The 18,501-nt window shown below is 40.4% G+C and overlaps 1 protein-coding gene across 1 annotated transcript; it reads left to right on the plus strand.

The window, feature by feature from the left end:
* Window positions 1-8,489: 8,489 nt before the first annotated feature.
* Window positions 8,490-17,133, plus strand: LOC136627453 (CD5 antigen-like). The gene is made up of 5 exons (XM_066602568.1): window positions 8,490-8,562; window positions 9,724-9,750; window positions 10,117-10,434; window positions 11,683-12,000; window positions 17,005-17,133. Exons 1-5 carry the CDS (start codon window positions 8,535-8,537, stop codon window positions 17,007-17,009), a joined length of 696 nt encoding a protein of 231 aa, XP_066458665.1. The 5' UTR covers window positions 8,490-8,534; the 3' UTR covers window positions 17,010-17,133.
* Window positions 17,134-18,501: the final 1,368 nt, after the last annotated feature.

Below are 18,501 nucleotides of genomic sequence, written 5' to 3' on the forward strand. Positions count from 1 at the left end.
AAACCCAGGAAATGTTTTATGGAACTCACTTCTGGAGCCATTGTCATAATAAGATAGGAAGGCCCCCTCGCCCAAAGTGTTGCCCCAAGGTTAGAAGATCACGGTTGTTTAGAATGTCTTGGTATGTTGGCCTTACCCTTTACTATGTTCCCCATAGACATGAAAAGAGTCAGATTTTTCAGCGCCATGTTGTCTTCACCAGGTGACAGCGCTAGATCGATAAAAAATACATCACCCAGCTACTTGTAACGTCCCCTAACAGCACCATAACTTAGTTTATGGTGCTGTAGGAACATAACAGATTCCCTTTACATTTTAGGTTGTAAGGTGGGCACTATATTGATTCCGAGGTGAAGGAAAGACTACCTATACTTCTGTTGTGAAGCATCATAAACTAGCCTTGCTGCATACACTGGGCCACAAGTATGACTTGTTTGCAACCTGGTCTGCCGGATTGTTGCCAGAAGATATGGCCGCTCAATGGGACATGAGACAGAGAGATAAACAGGATTGTCAGCTGCACTCACCAGTCTCATCGTGGATGGAGTGGAATTAGATGCACGCTTTGTACAGATAAGATCCTGATCCCATAAAAAGTCCACAGATTCCAATAAGAAAAAACAGCATCAGTGGTGTAAAGAGCAGATTTTCAACTTCTCTTACTTCATAATAAATAACTTTTTATTTCCATTCCACGGTCAAAAGTATAGAGCAACAGCTATTTCAACCCGCAACATGGGTCTATTACAAGCTGATTCACATATACATTGCTGTTACCTCCATTTTATATAAATTTACAATTAAACATACCCAATCACCATTGATTACAATTAGTAAACACATGTGTTGTACTTCTATCCGCTCCTCGTCATAGGGTGGCACGTGAGTGACATCATCTGCATCCACTCCATTGCGGTTACCAGTGTACTTCCATACACCAGCATCCATCAGGGCTATTGCGCATGCGCGAGATTTACTGACGTGGCGTGTAGAGATGAGCGAGTATACTCGCTAAGGCACATTACTCGAGTGAGTAGTACCTTAGCCAAGTATCTCTCCGCTCGTCTCTAAAGATTCGGGGGCCGGCGGGGAAGAGTGGGGAGGAACGGAGGGGAGATCTCTCTCTCCCTCTCTCCTCCCCCGCTCCCCGCCGCAACTCACCTGTCACCCACGCCGGCCCCCGAAGCATTAGAGACGAGCGGGGAGATACTCGGCTAAGGCACTACTCGCTCGAGTAATGTGCCTTAGCGAGTATACTCGCTCATCTCTAGTGGCGTGAGATACCAAACCTCACTCTTTCTCAATAGAAACCTGCATAGCTATCCTGCGCATGCATGGGATCACTGCTAGTGCACGATGCCTTCTGCACACCCAAAAGCAGCCCGACAGCGCACATGACCACTAGTTTATTGTCATGGCAACTACTCAGGTCAACCCACGCTGCTGACAATCTAAATCCCATCACTCCGCCAAGTATGCAGCACAGATTTTGTTTACCAGAGTTGCCATGGCAATCTTAGATCATCAGTTTAAAGGTTTATACGAATGTAAAGACAAACTACCAACACTATCTAATGCAAATGTGTATATATGCAAATTAGGATGCCCAATCTAATACCACATATCAACACTGGGGAATGTTTATTCTATTACAGAACCTGGATGGCATCATTCATTTACATATTTGGGTATTTCCCGTAATCCATAGGCAATCATGTCACATCACAGAACTCAACAGATGCGCAATTTCAATACTTTTATTAATAGGAAAAAATCACATACCGCGTTTCCCCGAAAATAAGACAGTGTCTTATATTAATTTTTGTTCAAAAAGGTTTAACTTTTTTACATGTATAGCTGCCTGGACACTATTTAAATTGACTTTTTTAATTAACTGTTAGCAGGGCTTAATTTTTGAGTAGGGCTTATATTTCAAGCATCCTCAAAAAGCCTGAAAAATCATTTTGCATCCTCAAAAATTCTGGAAAATCATGCTATGTCTTATTTTCAGGGTATGTCTTATTTTCAGGGAAACAGGGTAGATCATACAATATGATATCTCTCAACACATTCCACACCAGTGTATTAATTGTGCATTAGTTATCAATATGGAGCAGATGTCCTCAGGTGCCATCCCCCGATGTACAATCTAAGTGAAAAATATAAAAAAGAATATTAAAAAACATCAAAATATGCATAATAAAAACAACACATAAATAATTACAAAAAAACCCTATAGATATGTGGCAGTATTATATTCGATATTTAAACCTGAGGGGGACAAAGTGTCCAATCTGTGCATCCACTCTAGTTCTTTTCTTTTAAGGGCCCTTTCTCTGTCCCCTCCTCTAATACTCTTTGGAACAGTATCTATTACCCTGAAGCGAAGTTGGCTGATCGTATGACCTCTATCCTTAAAATGTCTAAGCATTGGGAGCTCGATTTTATTTGTCCGAATAGTACTTTTGTGACTAATTATTCTGGATCTAATCTCCATTGTGGTCTCTCCCACATAGTGGAGACCTGAAGGGCATGACACAAGATGGATCACAAAAGATGATCGACAAGTGAAGGGGCTCGAGATGTGGAAAGACTCCCCTGTGTATGGGTGATTAAATCTATCACCTTTCAGCATGTTTCCACAGCATGAACAGCTAAGGCAGGGAAAATTTCCCCACCTTGGTTGTGAGAACACGCATTGATCATTCCTGTCTACCCCTTTATAAGAGCTCACCAATCTGTCTTTGATATTTTGACATCTCCTAAAGACCATCATTGGGGGATTGGTGTATTCCATTATTTGGGGACACCCCTTGCGCAAAATGGACCAATGTAGCCTCAAAATACCTGATATTCTACTACTTAAAGGGTTGTATGTAGATACAAATGTCATCCTAGGGGGCATTTCTTGTCTATTCTAAGGAATCCTCAAATCCATGCAACTCAAGTAACGTGCTCTCGCTGCTGCAGGAAGTACAAGATCGGGGGGATATCCCCTCTCTAAGAATTTTTGGCACTTTTGATTTAAGCATACGTCAATATCCTCATCTCTCACAATTCTGCAAACCCTAAACAGCTGGCTCAAGGGCAGCGACTGCAGAAGTTTCTTCGGATGACAGCTGCTATAGAGAAGCAGATTATTATGATCTGTTGCCTTGCAGAATAGATCCGTCTCTAACCCCGTGTTTGTCTTAATCACCATCACATCCAGCTATTGGATTCTATACTGCGACCAGGACATCGTAAGATTTAGCTCTGGTAAAATACTATTTATGGAATTATGGCTCCAATTCCGCCACGGTGCTGTTCCACAGCATAAGAATGTCTATGAAACGCCACCATTTGCATACTTTTTGCCATAACTCAGATGCATAGATACAAGCTCTCTCCACATGATCCATAAAGATATTTGCATACGTGGGGGCCACATTAGATCCCATCGCGGTACCTTGGCACTGTCGGTAAAACTTATCCTCAAACACAAAATAATTGTAATGTAAAATTAATTCCGACAGTGCCAGGGCAAATTGTATGGAAGAATTAGGCAATAGGGATCCAACGAGGCACCCACGCACGACCTCAACCCCCTTAGGGTGGGAAATGGTAGTATAAAGAGAAGTACCATCAAACGTGACCAATATGACGTCACTCCCCACTTCAACCTGATTTAGCTTCACCATAAAAGTCGCTGGTATCTCGGATATATGATTGTGCCATTACATCATATTTTCTTAGAACACGGTCCAAGAATCTCAACGGATTATTGAAAATAGACCCCCTACCCGAGATTATTGGCCTGCCCAGCGGCTTCTCTAAACTCTTATGTATTTTTGGTAGCACGTAAATACATATAAACACTGGAAATTTAATACACGAGAAGTCCACCAAGCCTTGGTCAACAATCCCGGATATTCGAGCATCCTCCACCAACAGTCTCAATCAGGGCAAATATTGTTCTGTAGGATCACTTTTTAATAATTCATATACTCTATCATCACTTAATTGATTCAGGATCTCCGCCCAATAATCAACAGTATCCATCAGTGTCTATTATTTTCTTTTTTCTTTCATTGACACATATCATACTTTACCAACTTAGTTTAAGTTTCAACAGTAGCATCAAGAGCAGGAGGCTGAAAACGACTCTTGCTCCGCAGTCCAACACCCATCGAGGTAAAAGCCTCATGGGGGTCAGACTGCGCAGCAAGTGCCCCTCCAAGAGATCAGCAAAAAACAATCTTAATTTCAATTTACGTAGAAAGTTATGGCAGTCCAATTCCAACTGGAACCAGTCCATCGGAGGATATGGACAAAAGGATAAACCCTTTGAGAGCCCTCCAATTTCATCCACAGTCCATGTTCTTCTAGAGATATTTACCACCAGCGAAGTTGAATCTACTGTTGCGGTATCCGTTTTGTCCCGGAGGGTGTTATCATTGGTCCTTTTCCTCACCTTATTGTGTCTACGACCTCCAGAGCGTCTCATCTTGATGCATATGCTCATCCCTTTTACCTCATGGGCGGTCGTTGATCTAAAAAAGATGACTTAGATATACCTTCATTAATCTGTTGAGAGGAGTCATCAGGGGAATCGGACCCAGCTGTTGTAAATCCAAATCTACATACAACCCCTTAAGTAGTAGAATATCAGGTATTTTGAGGCTACATTGGTCCATTTTGGGCAAGGGGTGTCCCCAAATTAAGGAATTCACCAATCCCCCAATGATGGCCTTTAGGAGATGTCATAAACATCAAAGACAGATTGGTGAGCTCTTATAAAGGGGTAGACAGGAATGATCAACGTGTGTTCTCACAACCAAGGCAGGGAAATTTTCCCTGCCTTGGCTGTTCATGTTGTGGAAACATGCTGAAAGGTGATAGATTTAATCACCCATACACAGGGGAGTCTTTCCACATCTCGAGCCCCTTCACTTGTCGATCATCTTTTGTGATCCATCTTGTGTCATGCCCTTCAGGTCTCCTCTATGTGGGAGAGACCACAATGGAGATTAGATCCAGAATAATTAGTCACAAAAGTACTATTCGGACAAATAAAATCGAGCTCCCAATCCCTAGACATTTTAAGGATAGAGGTCATACGATCAGCCAACTTCACTTCAGGTTAATAGATACTGTTCCAAAGAGTATTAGAGGAGGGGACAGAGAAAGGGCCCTCAAGAGAAAATAACTAGAGAGGATGCACAGATTGGACACTTTGTCCCCCTCAGGTTTAGGGTGAATTCACACGAACGTATATCGGCTCGGTTTTCACGCCGAGCCGATATACGTTGTCTCTCTCTGCAGGGGGGGGGGGGGATGGAAGAGCCAGAAGCAGGAACTGAGCTCCCGCCCCCTCTCTGCCTCCTCTCCGCCCCTCTGCACTATTTGCAATGAGAGGAGATGGGACGGGGCTAAGGGGGCGAGAATTAACCCCACCCCTGTCCCGCCTCTCCTCATTGCAAATAGTGCAGAGGGGCGGAGAGCAGGCAGAGAGGGGGCGGGAGCTCAGTTCCTGCTTCTAGCTCTTCCATCCTCCCCCCCTGCAGAGAGAGACAACATATATCGGCTCGGCGTGAAAACCGAGCCGATATACGTTCGTGTGAATGCACCCTTAAATAGAGAATATAATACTACCCCATATCTGTAGGTTGTTTTTTTTTGTAATTATTTATGTATTGTTTTTATTATGCATATTTTGATGTTTTTTAATATTTACATTCTTTTTTATATTTTTCACTTAGATTGTACATCGGGGGGATGGGCCCTGAGGACATCTGCTCCATATTGATAACTAATGCACAATTAATACACTGTGTGGAATGTGTTGAGAGATATAATCTTGTATGATCTATGTGATTTTTTCCTATTAATAAAAGTATTGAAATTGCGCATCTGTTGAGTTCTGTGATGTGACATGATTGCCTATGGATTACGGGAAATACCCAAATATGTAAATGAATGATGCCATCCAGGTTCTGTAATAGAATAAACATTCCCCAGTATTGATATGTGGTATTCGATTGGGCATCCTAATTTGCATATATACACATTTGCATTAGATAGTGTTAGTACTTTGTCTTTACATTCCTATAAACCTTTAAACTAAGACTGATGATCTAAGATTGCCATGGCAACTCTGGTAAACAAAATCTGTGCTGCATACTTTTGACCATGGAATGGAAATAAATAGTGATTTATTATGAAGTAAGAGAAGCTGAAAATCTGATCTTTACCCCACTGATGCTGTTTTTCTTATTGGAATCTATGAGACAGATAGATGTCACCAACACGAACACCCTGCACCTCAACAACCTCATCTCTGATATAGCCTCCATCGCCATCCTCACTGCCAGCATTAACGCTCTCTCCCTATGTCCCCCCAATACACTCCATCCACATTAGCCCCCCCTTCTCTCCTCGCCCATGCACAGCTCCCACGCAATCCTCACTTTCCTCAAATGCCTCTATCACACCGCCAAGAAACACCATTGCCACCCTCAAAAATCCCCCAATCATCTGCTCACCCTCGTTCCCCTATTACGTCTGGATATGGGGAACATCTCCCCCAACCCTGGCCCACCCTGTGCTAGCGACACTCTTCCCTCACACCTCCTCCAGTCCCTATTCCCAGCTGTCATTACCCACCTCACCACTATCTTCAACCTCTCTCTTCAACCTTGACCCAAACCAAGCTACCAATTACAGACCCATCTCAAACCTCCCCTTCATCTCAAAACTACTAGAACACCTGGTCTACTCCCGCTTCACACGCTATCTCTCTCATAAGTCTTTTCTCAACCCTCCCCAGTTCGGCTTCTGCCCCACACACTCGGCTAAAATCTCCCTCACAAAAGTGTCACGCAGAGCAAATGGTGTCTGTGTGGCTCACTTGCAGAACTCCAGTAACTCCTTCCTTCTCTCTTGTAAGCCCAGAACGAAACTCTTGCAAAACACCTTGCAATCACATATATACAAAGCACGATCACGTGACACACAATAAGATACATTTTCCAGACATCTCAAATACCAGACCGTTAACCCATTCAGTGCTGCAATACACATCATGAAAGACACTGACAACACGTAGGCACAAGACAAATGCATGTATACATTATGGAAGGGCCCCGTTAACTCTGGGCCACTACAGTGGATGTCGTCCCATGTGAACAGGGCAAGTACCTATAAGCTCATGTAAACAGGCAGTCGTTCATCTGTCAATGACTGCCTGTTTACTGTGAATGCAGGCAGGAGGCCAAAAGTGATCTTCGGCGCTCTGCACCTCCATTCAGTTTGTGATTACTACTCCTCACAACGGTCACCTGAACAATGTTCGCCTACTTTCTGATGTCGTTCCGTGCTTGCGATCTTTTTTCTGCACGGACGATGCGCTGTCCATATGCGTACATCCGCTCAGAAACCCACATGCATACGCGGCTATTCGCAATTCATTTCCGCGATCACTCGCAGGTCTTCTACAGCAGATATCTGCAAACGGAATCTGACCCATCCGTGTGAGCCCGGCCTTAGACTAACAGCCGAAGCGTGTAAACCAGGCCGGCTGCGCTCTTTGAAGTTTTGCCACATTTGAATAAAAGACGATTATTTTCTACCAATTACGTCTGGTGCTGGAAATGTTTTATTTTGTTAGTTTCCATCTCCAGGATTCTCCATGCACAGATGACTGAACGATGAAGTGGCATGTTAACCATATGTGCTGTTTGTTGGGGACATCCAAAATTATGTACAAGTCTAGAAAATGACGGGTATCTGTATACACATTAACATCAAAATTAGCAGCTGGCGATGGTGCGGAGCAGAGAGCAGTCAACTGAGCAGCAGTACAATGGGATTGGGAGTATGTTGTATAAAGCGTGCTTTTCAGCCAACAGGACTGTTTTGCAAACCGGACGGACATGGTGGGACTTATGCAGATTTTCATAAAATAAGCATCCCTCTGCTGTTTTGGGAAAGTTCCGGTGTGGAACGAAATAGGGCTTAAAATGTCCCATAATTGGAATTTAAATGTTGGGAGGTGTGCAGAATGTACATTGCATGTCATCATTAGGTATTGTGATATGAAGAATACTTTTGCAGCGAGCACTAATCATATAGCACTAAATTACATCTAAATGGGTAATGTGTAGTCTGCAGAAATTAGATGCCAGGAAGGGTTGTCGTGTGGACACTGTAGCTGCAGGTTTCAGGTCAGGCATGTGTTATTGGTGAGGGAGACAGGATGCCACTAATATCCACAGAGCTTTGATTAGGGCCCACAGTATTGTCAAAACTTTGCAGAGTTTTGCAACACAGTTGCCCCAAGAAATGCAAATCTCTGGGTTTACTGGAAGGTGCTGGCACCACTTCTGTTTACCAGTAGGTTTATTTATACCGTACATAAAGTTAATTTGTAGCAAAATTTCAAAATCATTTGGTTTCTATTCTCTGATTTCAGCAGTAAATGTGCTGAGCACACATATGTTCTCCACATATAAAGTCTTACTTCATGTATAGATTCATAGCCCTTATCACGAACCATGGAGGGTGCGGGGCTGATGCTGGTGGGTGAGTGTCTACAATAACTAGGACCTGCAGATGGACATTTCATCATAATTGGGGTTCTATAATTGACTTGCTTGGAATATATTTTATTGTATATGCTTACCATCTGTAAACCAGTTATAGTCGGGGATACTGATGGAAATGCAATGCAGTAATGTGGAAAATGTTCCTGTTGTTAAAGGAGCTTTCTTATAATCTTAGGGTGGATTTACACTAGCGCTGGGGATTCCACTTTCCTGCTTTGTTTGGGGAGCAGGAAAGGAGAATCTCCGTGGTTGAGTGGTTCCATCTCTGGATGGAACCGAACAGTGCCGGCAGGCTCCATTGACTATAATGGGGTCCGCAAATTTTCTGCATAGCTGCCTGGTTTTGGCAATGGAAGAAAAAGTGCTGCATGCAGCGCTTTTCCTTCCATCATCTGCAGCCAGATCTGCAACGGATTTTCTGGCTGGTGATTCCGACACAGATGTGAAGCCACCCTTAATATATTAATCTTACAGTCATTAAATAATCACTGCTCCTGCAATGGTCTAATATTCAGATGTAGCAAAATGTAACTTGACGCTGAGAATTTGCTGCAATAGGTTAATTTGAAGCTGCTAGGACAGGGGAGTATTCAGTTTATGTTCATTTTAAGGGATTTTAATTATATTAGGTCCCAGAAAATCCCTTTAACACAACAAAAGCCATTGAAAAACTATTGCAAATAGTTTGCAATTGATGTAATGTGTTAAGTGTCAAGTTAAACTTTGCTGCATCTGCGTTTTAATGTTTCAATTTTAAAGGCTCATCAAATCATCGACATATCATATTTGTTGACCTATTCACATGAATGAAGAAGCAGTAACCTATCTATTGACCCCAAAATAGCAAACAATATAACCTATTTTATTGTCATTTCAGTACTGAAATATATATGTGTATATATATATATATATATATATATATATATATATATATATATGGGTTTTTTTTTTGTTTTTTTTTCAGTACTGTAAGGACAATAAAATAGGTTATATTACTTGCCATTTTGGGATAACTAGTTGGGGATCACTCTATATATTATACAATTATTGATTGATGTCAGGATATTGCATTCTTACTTTGTGTGATTATGTAATTACTGTTATTTGTAGTTCTAAATATATTTTTCTTTTTTTCCAGTCTCCCTTTTTGGATTCACATTTTCAGGTCTGTATTATATATTTAGTTATATCTGTACAAGATTGGGTAAGGCATATGTACCAGTGCTATATGTTCCAAAGAGGATAAGTTTGAGCCCATAATGGGGAAGGTTCAGATGCAAAACAACAGACAAGGAAGGGCAGAACTAATCCAAAGAGTCAAATAATGATAAAGTATCATGGTGCAAACTAAAGTAGTTGCTATGTAAACTTCTGCTAATGAGCCTGATATCCTTAATCTACATCCTTGATACTTATCGCCAATTGTAACAAAGTATACAGATGTGTCTCGACTATATATGTCCTGTATGGTGTGCTGTAGTAGCCTTCATTGTAGACAAGGTGCTACGATCTGTTTCGTTGTGTATTTTAGAAGATCTCTTGAAGATCAAACTGGTCGGTGGCAAAAATCGCTGTAGTGGAAGACTGAACGTAGAAAATGATGGAGAATGGGCCACCGTGTGCGATTATAACTGGAGCAAACTGAATTCTAAGGTGGTGTGCAAACAGATGAATTGTGAGTCTCCGATACCCTTCATGCCTTGTGGGTCGCCAAAAAAAGGAACTGGCGCCATCTGGATGAATGAGGTGCAATGTACTGGGGACGAGCAGTCTCTGTCTGAATGCCGAGCGTTTCCGCTGACTAAACAGAAATGTGTCTACAAGCAAGATGTCTGGGTGACCTGCAAGGGTAGGCAATTGTTCCCCATTATATAGTGATTACTAGTTCATAGTCTCGTTCAATTCATTCTAAGACACGTAGGTGAGAGACAGAGAGAGATATATTTCATATGTAGATAGTCCATACAAGAAGTACCCTGTTTCCCTGAAAATAATACATACCCTGAAAATAAGACATAGCATGATTTTCCAGAATTTTTCAGGATGCAAAATGATTTTTCAGGCTTTTTGAGGATGCTTGAAATATAAGCCCTACTACAAAATTAAGCCCTGCTAACAGTTAATTAAAAAAGTCAATTTAAATGGTGTCCAGGCAGCTATACATGTAAAAAAGTTAAACCTTTTTGAACAAAAATTAATATAAGACACTGTCTTATTTTCGGGGAAACACGGTAGCAGCACTAAGACAAATGAAGGACTTCATGTGCCAGTGACTTGATGAGGGTCCCAGTACCTCTTCCTATGTAGATAGCTATGTAAGGTGGTGCTCCCTATTAAGAATAATCAAGCAGTGTAACACACTAGGTGGTACAATCACACCGCATGGTACAATACGCTTGATATTTAAAGTCACACTGGGTGGTACAACATGCTTGAAAGTTACAGTCCAGTCATGAACAGTCTTCTACCATTGTCAGGAGACCATACAATGCTCCAAGTGTCCATCGACAATTAGATTGCACTTAAAGTGGCTGTCGGTCCTCGCCCATCCTACAGTGCCATTAGAGGGGTATTTTCTGACCCTTGACTTGTCTGCCAAGTGCCCATAGGTCTACTTTGTCCTCAGGCCAATGATAGGGTACGTAGATGCCTCATGCCTTCTCACCACACACTCTCTGTCCAGTATCAAACCCTGCCCTATATAGACCCCTCTCTACCTTCTCCTACCAACGTTGTAATGCAGAGCTTCAGTACCACTATGCACCCACTTACATCATCATCGGGCTTTGCCACACACAAGCATCTCTTGTGCCAAGCTATTATTTCTGCTGCCCAGCTACTGTGGCAGGCGCCATGCACAGCAGTCTGCCAACCCATTACACGGTGGGCTGCAAAGTGCCCAACCAATAATAGGGCACAGTATATTACAGTATGACACAGTTTATACATAACACGTACTAAATGGCATCAAAAGTATATCAACAATAATCATTTTCTTGAAGTAGCGGCTTTACGTATGTGATGTGGAAAGCGCAGTGGATGAATTTCATCTTACAGCCATATCTATTAATCAATTCTTTTTTATTCTTACCCCCAGAACCTTTTGAGATAAAACTGGTGGATGGACCCAACAGATGCACTGGGAGGTTGGAGGTCTATCATGATGGGCAGTGGGGAAGTGTATGTGATGATCATTGGGATGACAAGGACGCGAATGTTACGTGTAGTCAGTTAAAATGCGGATCCTGCCAGCCGTACAGGCGAGGGAGAAAGAGGTTTGGTCAATCACGAGGAAAAATCTGGTTGGATGATGTTCAGTGCAATGGAAACGAACCATCACTGGAAAAATGCAAGCATCGCATGTGGGCCTACCATGATTGTACCCATAAGGAGGACGTGAGTGTGTACTGCACAGGTGGGTTCACCATGGATTGCTTGTATGTATAAAGTAGTGACAGGCACAATAATTCCAGCACTCTAAGGCTAGCTGTCCACGGGCGATGTGGTATCCCGCGGCGAAGCTCCGCTGCAGGAGCCGCCGCCCGGGAGCAGGAGCCGCCGCCGAATCTCCGCCGGTCAGCCCTATCTAATAGATAGGCTGACCACAGAGAATCGAGGCAATTCGCAGCATGCTGCAAATTGCCCGCGAGCAGAGAATCGCAATGATTCTCCCCTCGTGCCAGCAATGCTATGGGAAGCATCGGCCGGTGTGACCGCCGGCGAATACACTGCCGTGGACAGGGGGCCTAACACATATAAGCCAATGTTGTATAGTTCCAGGAATACAGCTCTGTGTTGCTTTAAAAACAATTGTGTTTTATCCATTTACAACAGGTTTTTGTGGGAAAAATGCATTTTTTAAACAGTTTTTTTTCCTTTAAATTAAACTCTATTGAACTTTTTTGGATGCTATTCTTTAGTCCCGCAAGGGAATCCAACTATGCGATTGTTCGATCGCTAGAATAGTACACTGCATTACCTATGTAGTGCATTCTACTAAGCCTATGACAGCAGCTTATTAGGCTCATCGGAAGGTAGGGTCTAAAAGGGTGAGTTACATGGCAGACATGGAGACCTTTGTCCGCCTTTCGGCTGCCATGTGAACCCATTGGCCCCTTGGAACCTATTGCACTGCGGGGTGCCAATGGGTGAGAGGAGGAGCCCTGTCCCCTGAATGTGTAATGTGTAATGTAAGCCCATTACTGAGGTCAGTGAAAAGGCGTATCGCGGTCTCTGGTGGGTTAATACTGATATTAAGATGATATAGCACATTTGGCTGGAAAAATGTCTGTGGCACAGAATATTTAGTAATACCCCCACACATCTCAAGATACTGTATGGATTTCTCAAAAAGGCTCGAGAAATACATAGACATTGCCAAACTGTAAAGTTACAAAAGAAGAAATACTTCAGGGAAGGGGATCGTGTCAGCCAACTCTGCTGAAATCGTCAGCGCACTTATAATTCACAAGGATGCGCACCTTTTTGTGCACACAGGGCATGATCATTTGCGCTCAGAGGACGAACACGGCCTCATTTAAATGGCTATTTAGTGTAATGAGGTCCAGTTGTGTTCTTTCTTTTCAGGGAATCGCACAGTGTATAGCGTTTTTCATGCTATTTGTGCACCTCCCGTAGACTTCTATGGGGACCTTTGTTGTGTAAATGCGCACAAAAGTAGAGCATATCACATTTTTTCCCACATTATGAGCATGCAAAAAAAGGAGATAAAAATGAACCAATTGATATCTATTCTCTGTTTATTACCAATGCAAGTGTGTCCATGTGAAGCCGCCCTTAGGCGGAAAATCGTGCAAGATTTGTGTGTTGCAAGACGCAAAAATCTCGCACGATTATGACCCCCATTCTTTTTAATAGATTAATATATATGAGCGGCATGCATCATCCATAGTTTTCAGACGGACAGAAAACCACATCACGTGCGAGTGTGATGTGAGGTTTCCCAATTGGAAAGACTTGTCGATCCTCCAATGCGGCTCAAAGCCGCAACGGAGAAACGCGACCACACAGAAGTGATGAAAGGGCTTTTCTGACAGAAAAACGGCTTGCATCTGTGGGTAAATTGCATGTTGGCGAGCGTAATACCGCCTTATAGTCAGAAAAATATGGCACTTCATTGTATTATATTCCACTTTGGTTACATATGACATCTCCTATCTATATTGGCTTATCTGAAGCACAGAAGAGATTTATTGTACTCTTACAGCTTCCAGTCTTATCTACAAGAATATAATACTATAATACTGCCCCCTATGTACAAGAATATAACTACTATAATACTGCTCCCTATATACAAGAATATAACTACTATAATACTGCTCCCTATATACAAGAATATAACTACTATAATAGTGCCCCCTATGTACAAGAATATAACTACTATAATACTGCCTCCTATGTACAAGAATATAACTACTATAATACTGCCCCCTATGTACAAGAATATAACTACTATAATACTGCCTCCTATGTGCAAGAATATATCTACTATAATACTGCCTCCTATGTACAAGAATATAACTACTGTAATACTGCCCCCTATGTACAAGAATATAACTACTATAATACTGCCCCCTATGTACCAGGATATAACTACTATAATACTGTCCCTATGTACAAAAATATAACAACTATAATACTGCCCCCTATGTACAAGAATATAACTATTATAATACTGCCCCTATGTACAAGACTATAACTACTATAATACTGCCCCCTATGTACAAGAATATAACTATTATAATACTGTATCCTATGTACTAGAATATAACTACTATAATACTGTCCCCTATGTACAAGAATATAACTACTATAATATTACCCCCTATGTACAAGAATATAAATACTATAATACTGCCCCCTATGTACAAGAATATAACTATAATACTGTATTCTATGTACTAGAATATAACTACTATAATACTGCCCCCTATGTACCAGAATATAATTACTATAATACTGTCCCTATGTACAAGAATATAACTACTATAATACTGCCTCCTATGTACAAGAATATAACTACTATAATACTGCCCCCTATGTACAAGAATATAACTACTATAATACTGCCCCCTATGTACAAGAATATAACTACTATAATACTGCTCCCTATGTACAAGAATATAACTACTATAATACTGCCTCCTATGTACAAGAATATAACTACTATAATACTGCCTCCTATGTACAAGAATATAACTACTATAATACTGCTCCTATGTAGAAGAATATAACTACTATAATACTGCCTCCTATGTACAAGAATATAACTACTATAATACTGCCCCCCTATGTACAAGAATATAACTACTATAATACTGCCCCCTATGTACAAGAATATAACTACTATAATACTGCCCCCCTATGTACAAGAATATAACTACTATAATACTGCCCCCTATGTACAAGAATATAACTACTATAATACTGCCCCTATGTACAAGAATATAACTACTATAATACTGCCTCCTATGTACAAGAATATAACTACTATAATACTGCTCCTATGTAGAAGAATATAACTACTATAATACTGCCCCCTATGTACAAGAATATAACTACTATAATACTGCCCCCTATGTACATGAATATAACTACTATAATACTGCTCTTATGTACAAGAATATAACTACTATAATACTGCCCCCTATATACAAGAATATAACTACTATAATACTGCCTCCTATGTACAAGAATATAACTACTATAATACTGCCCCCTATGTACAAGAATATAACTACTATAATACTGCCCCCCTATGTACAAGAATATAACTACTATAATACTGCCCCTATGTACAAGAATATAACTACTATAATACTGCCCCTATGTACAAGAATATAACTACTATAATACTGCCTCCTATGTACAAGAATATAACTACTATAATACTGCCTCCTATGTACAAGAATATAACTACTATAATACTGCTCCTATGTACAAGAATATAACTACTATAATACTGCCCCCTATGTACAAGAATATAACTACTATAATACTGCCTCCTATGTACAAGAATATAACTACTATAATACTGCCCCCTATGTACAAGAATATAACTATTATAATACTGCCTCCTATGTACAAGAATATAACTACTATAATACTGCCCCCCTATGTACAAGAATATAACTACTATAATACTGCCCCCCTATGTACAAGAATATAACTACTATAATACTGCCCCCTATGTACAAGAATATAACTACTATAATACTGCCCCCTATGTACAAGAATATAACTACTATAATACTGCCTCCTATGTACAAGAATATAACTACTATAATACTGCCCCCTATGTACAAGAATATAACTACTATAATACTGCCTCCTATGTACAAGAATATAACTACTATAATACTGCCCCCTATGTACAAGAATATAACTACTATAATACTGCCCCCTATGTACAAGAATATAACTACTATAATACTGCCCCCTATGTACAAGAATATAACTACTATAATACTGCCCCCTATGTACAAGAATATAACTACTATAATACTGCCCCCTATGTACAAGAATATAACTACTATAATACTGCCTCCTATGTACAAGAATATAACTACTATAATACTGCCTCCTATGTACAAGAATATAACTACTATAATACTGCTCCTATGTAGAAGAATATAACTACTATAATACTGCCCCCTATGTACAAGAATATAACTACTATAATACTGCCCCCTATGTACAAGAATATAACTACTATAATACTGCCCCTTATGTTCAAGAATATAACTACTATAATACTGCCCCCCATGTACAAGAATATAACTACTATAATACTGCTCCTATGTACAAGAATATAACTACTATAATACTGCCCCCTATGTACAAGAATATAACCACTATAATACTGCCCCCTATGTACAAGAATATAACTACTATAATACTGCTCCTATGTACAAGAATATAACTACTATAATACTGCCTCCTATAATACAAGAATATAACTACTATAATACTGCCCCCTATGTACAAGAATATAAATACTATAATACTGCTCCCTCTATGTACAAGAATATAACTACTATAATACTGTCCCTATGTGCAAGAATATAACTACTATAATACTGCCTCCTATGTACAAGAATATAACTACTATAATACTGCCTCCTATGTACAAGAATATAACTACTATAATACTGCCTCCTATGTACAAGAATATAACTATGATAATACTGCGCTCTATGTAGAAGAATATAGCTACTTTCAGCCTGATTATAGATCTGCTTGTGTCGATTGAAATAATTCTTTATGAACACGGGGTGAATGAGAACTGTGCTGTCTGAGTGTTATAAATATGATTGTTTGAGAACATTGAAAATACTGCTTTCTTATTATAGGTTTCTATAGTTAAAATATCATAACTGTAACCTCAATGTAATTACAGGTTGAAGGAAAACAAAATCTTCTCCAATATGCTGGAAATGGCTGAAGCTTTCAACGCTAACCAAAATCTTTCTTTTCAACTGATTCTTTGTATCTATTCAGCCTGTATATATATAAAAGCAATGCATTACTTAGTGTCCCTGTTGTGCTTTTTATTAATGTTTAGTCTTGGTTCTTGCCATTAGTGGATTCCTGGGAATATGCAAATGTCATAGGGCAAAACTTGAAAAAGTCTCCTCCGAGAGCTCTGCCAAATGCATTACACCTTTTATGCCCTAAATTATGTGTTAATTTAATTTTCTATTTGTACAGAGGAGCCCTGTTTTTCTGAGGAACACCAGTATATCTGGCCACTATATCCTGCATTTTTCACCAGTTTTCCACCTCTGCAGACTCAGTCTCTAATTATTAGTTATCCCTCAACTGGTGGGTGAATTCTAGCTGCTATGACATCTCTATACACTGCACATGGAATAAAAAGCAGATTCTGCTCCTTAACCGTCTCAAGCACATACAGATAAATAACTGAATCATAGATGACAGTGTACAGCAGAAATTATCTGTATAGATGCGATTCCAGTAACCATAAATCACTTGCTAACAGCTGCATTCACTTTTTTGTGAGTCTCTCTTCATAGACCTATGTGGACAGCATGAGTCATCGCCCTTCTCTACTTCCTGTTCTCTGTCTTGTTATCTCTGTTACTAGAGACAGACTTCACCTGACAACAGGCAGTGGACAACAAATTAGAAGAAAGGGAGACCCCTATTAGCCAGCACTTTAGAGGGATTTTTAAGCACATAAATATAATTTAAGTAAATAGATTGATTTGCACTTTTGTTAGTTATCACATAAGTATAAGGTTGTTGAAAAGTATTAGAGACCATTTAAAGTAACCCCTACCTCACATAGGGTTGGATAGCAAGAAGGGGGGGTATTTTCATTTTGCAGCACCCTGTCTCCATAGCGTACTTCCCTGTAAGATCTTGTATTAAACATTCCACTACACACGTGTAAATTTGTACAGTCATGAGAATAATACAATATTTTCCCATTACTTGTTGGGGATTCACGCAGCTCTCTGGAGATACAGTATTTCACATATAAACTGCTGCAATTCACAACCCACAAATAGATCGCTACATTCGCCTTCCATAATGCACTTAACATAGTAACAGATGGGAGTGAACGGAACAAAACGTCATCTGGAATGAAGATCTCACATTCAGCAGCCATTTGACAACACAGCAGATTCACCCCCCTCCACTGTGGAATGAAAAGTCTATACACTTCACACGCTAGTAAGATGAATCTGTATGTCTGGTGTTGCTGCTATTTCTGTAAACCCTACGGTTATATCCCTGCTGTTGGCTTTAGGGTTACTAAAGGTGATGCAGAGGACAAACTTAATTAAGCAATACTCCAGGCAAAGCTGAAACTCGGCCCAAGGGGTAGATGATGACAGAGAGATTCGAGGAATGTTAAGAAGAGACATGC

Source organism: Eleutherodactylus coqui, chromosome 5, assembly GCF_035609145.1.
Source record: "Eleutherodactylus coqui strain aEleCoq1 chromosome 5, aEleCoq1.hap1, whole genome shotgun sequence".
In the NCBI taxonomy this organism is placed as follows: Eukaryota; Metazoa; Chordata; class Amphibia; order Anura; family Eleutherodactylidae; genus Eleutherodactylus; species Eleutherodactylus coqui.

Bases quoted from the DNA above. Each gene is read 5' to 3' on its own strand.
- LOC136627453 (XM_066602568.1), top strand. From the start codon at position 8,535: ATGGAGGGTGCGGGGCTGATGCTGGTGG. The intron at 8,563-9,723 runs GTGAGTGTCTAC...CTTTTTTTCCAG, and splicing joins TGCGGGGCTGATGCTGGTGG to TCTCCCTTTTTGGATTCACA. The intron at 10,435-11,682 runs GTAGGCAATTGT...TCTTACCCCCAG, and splicing joins TGTCTGGGTGACCTGCAAGG to AACCTTTTGAGATAAAACTG.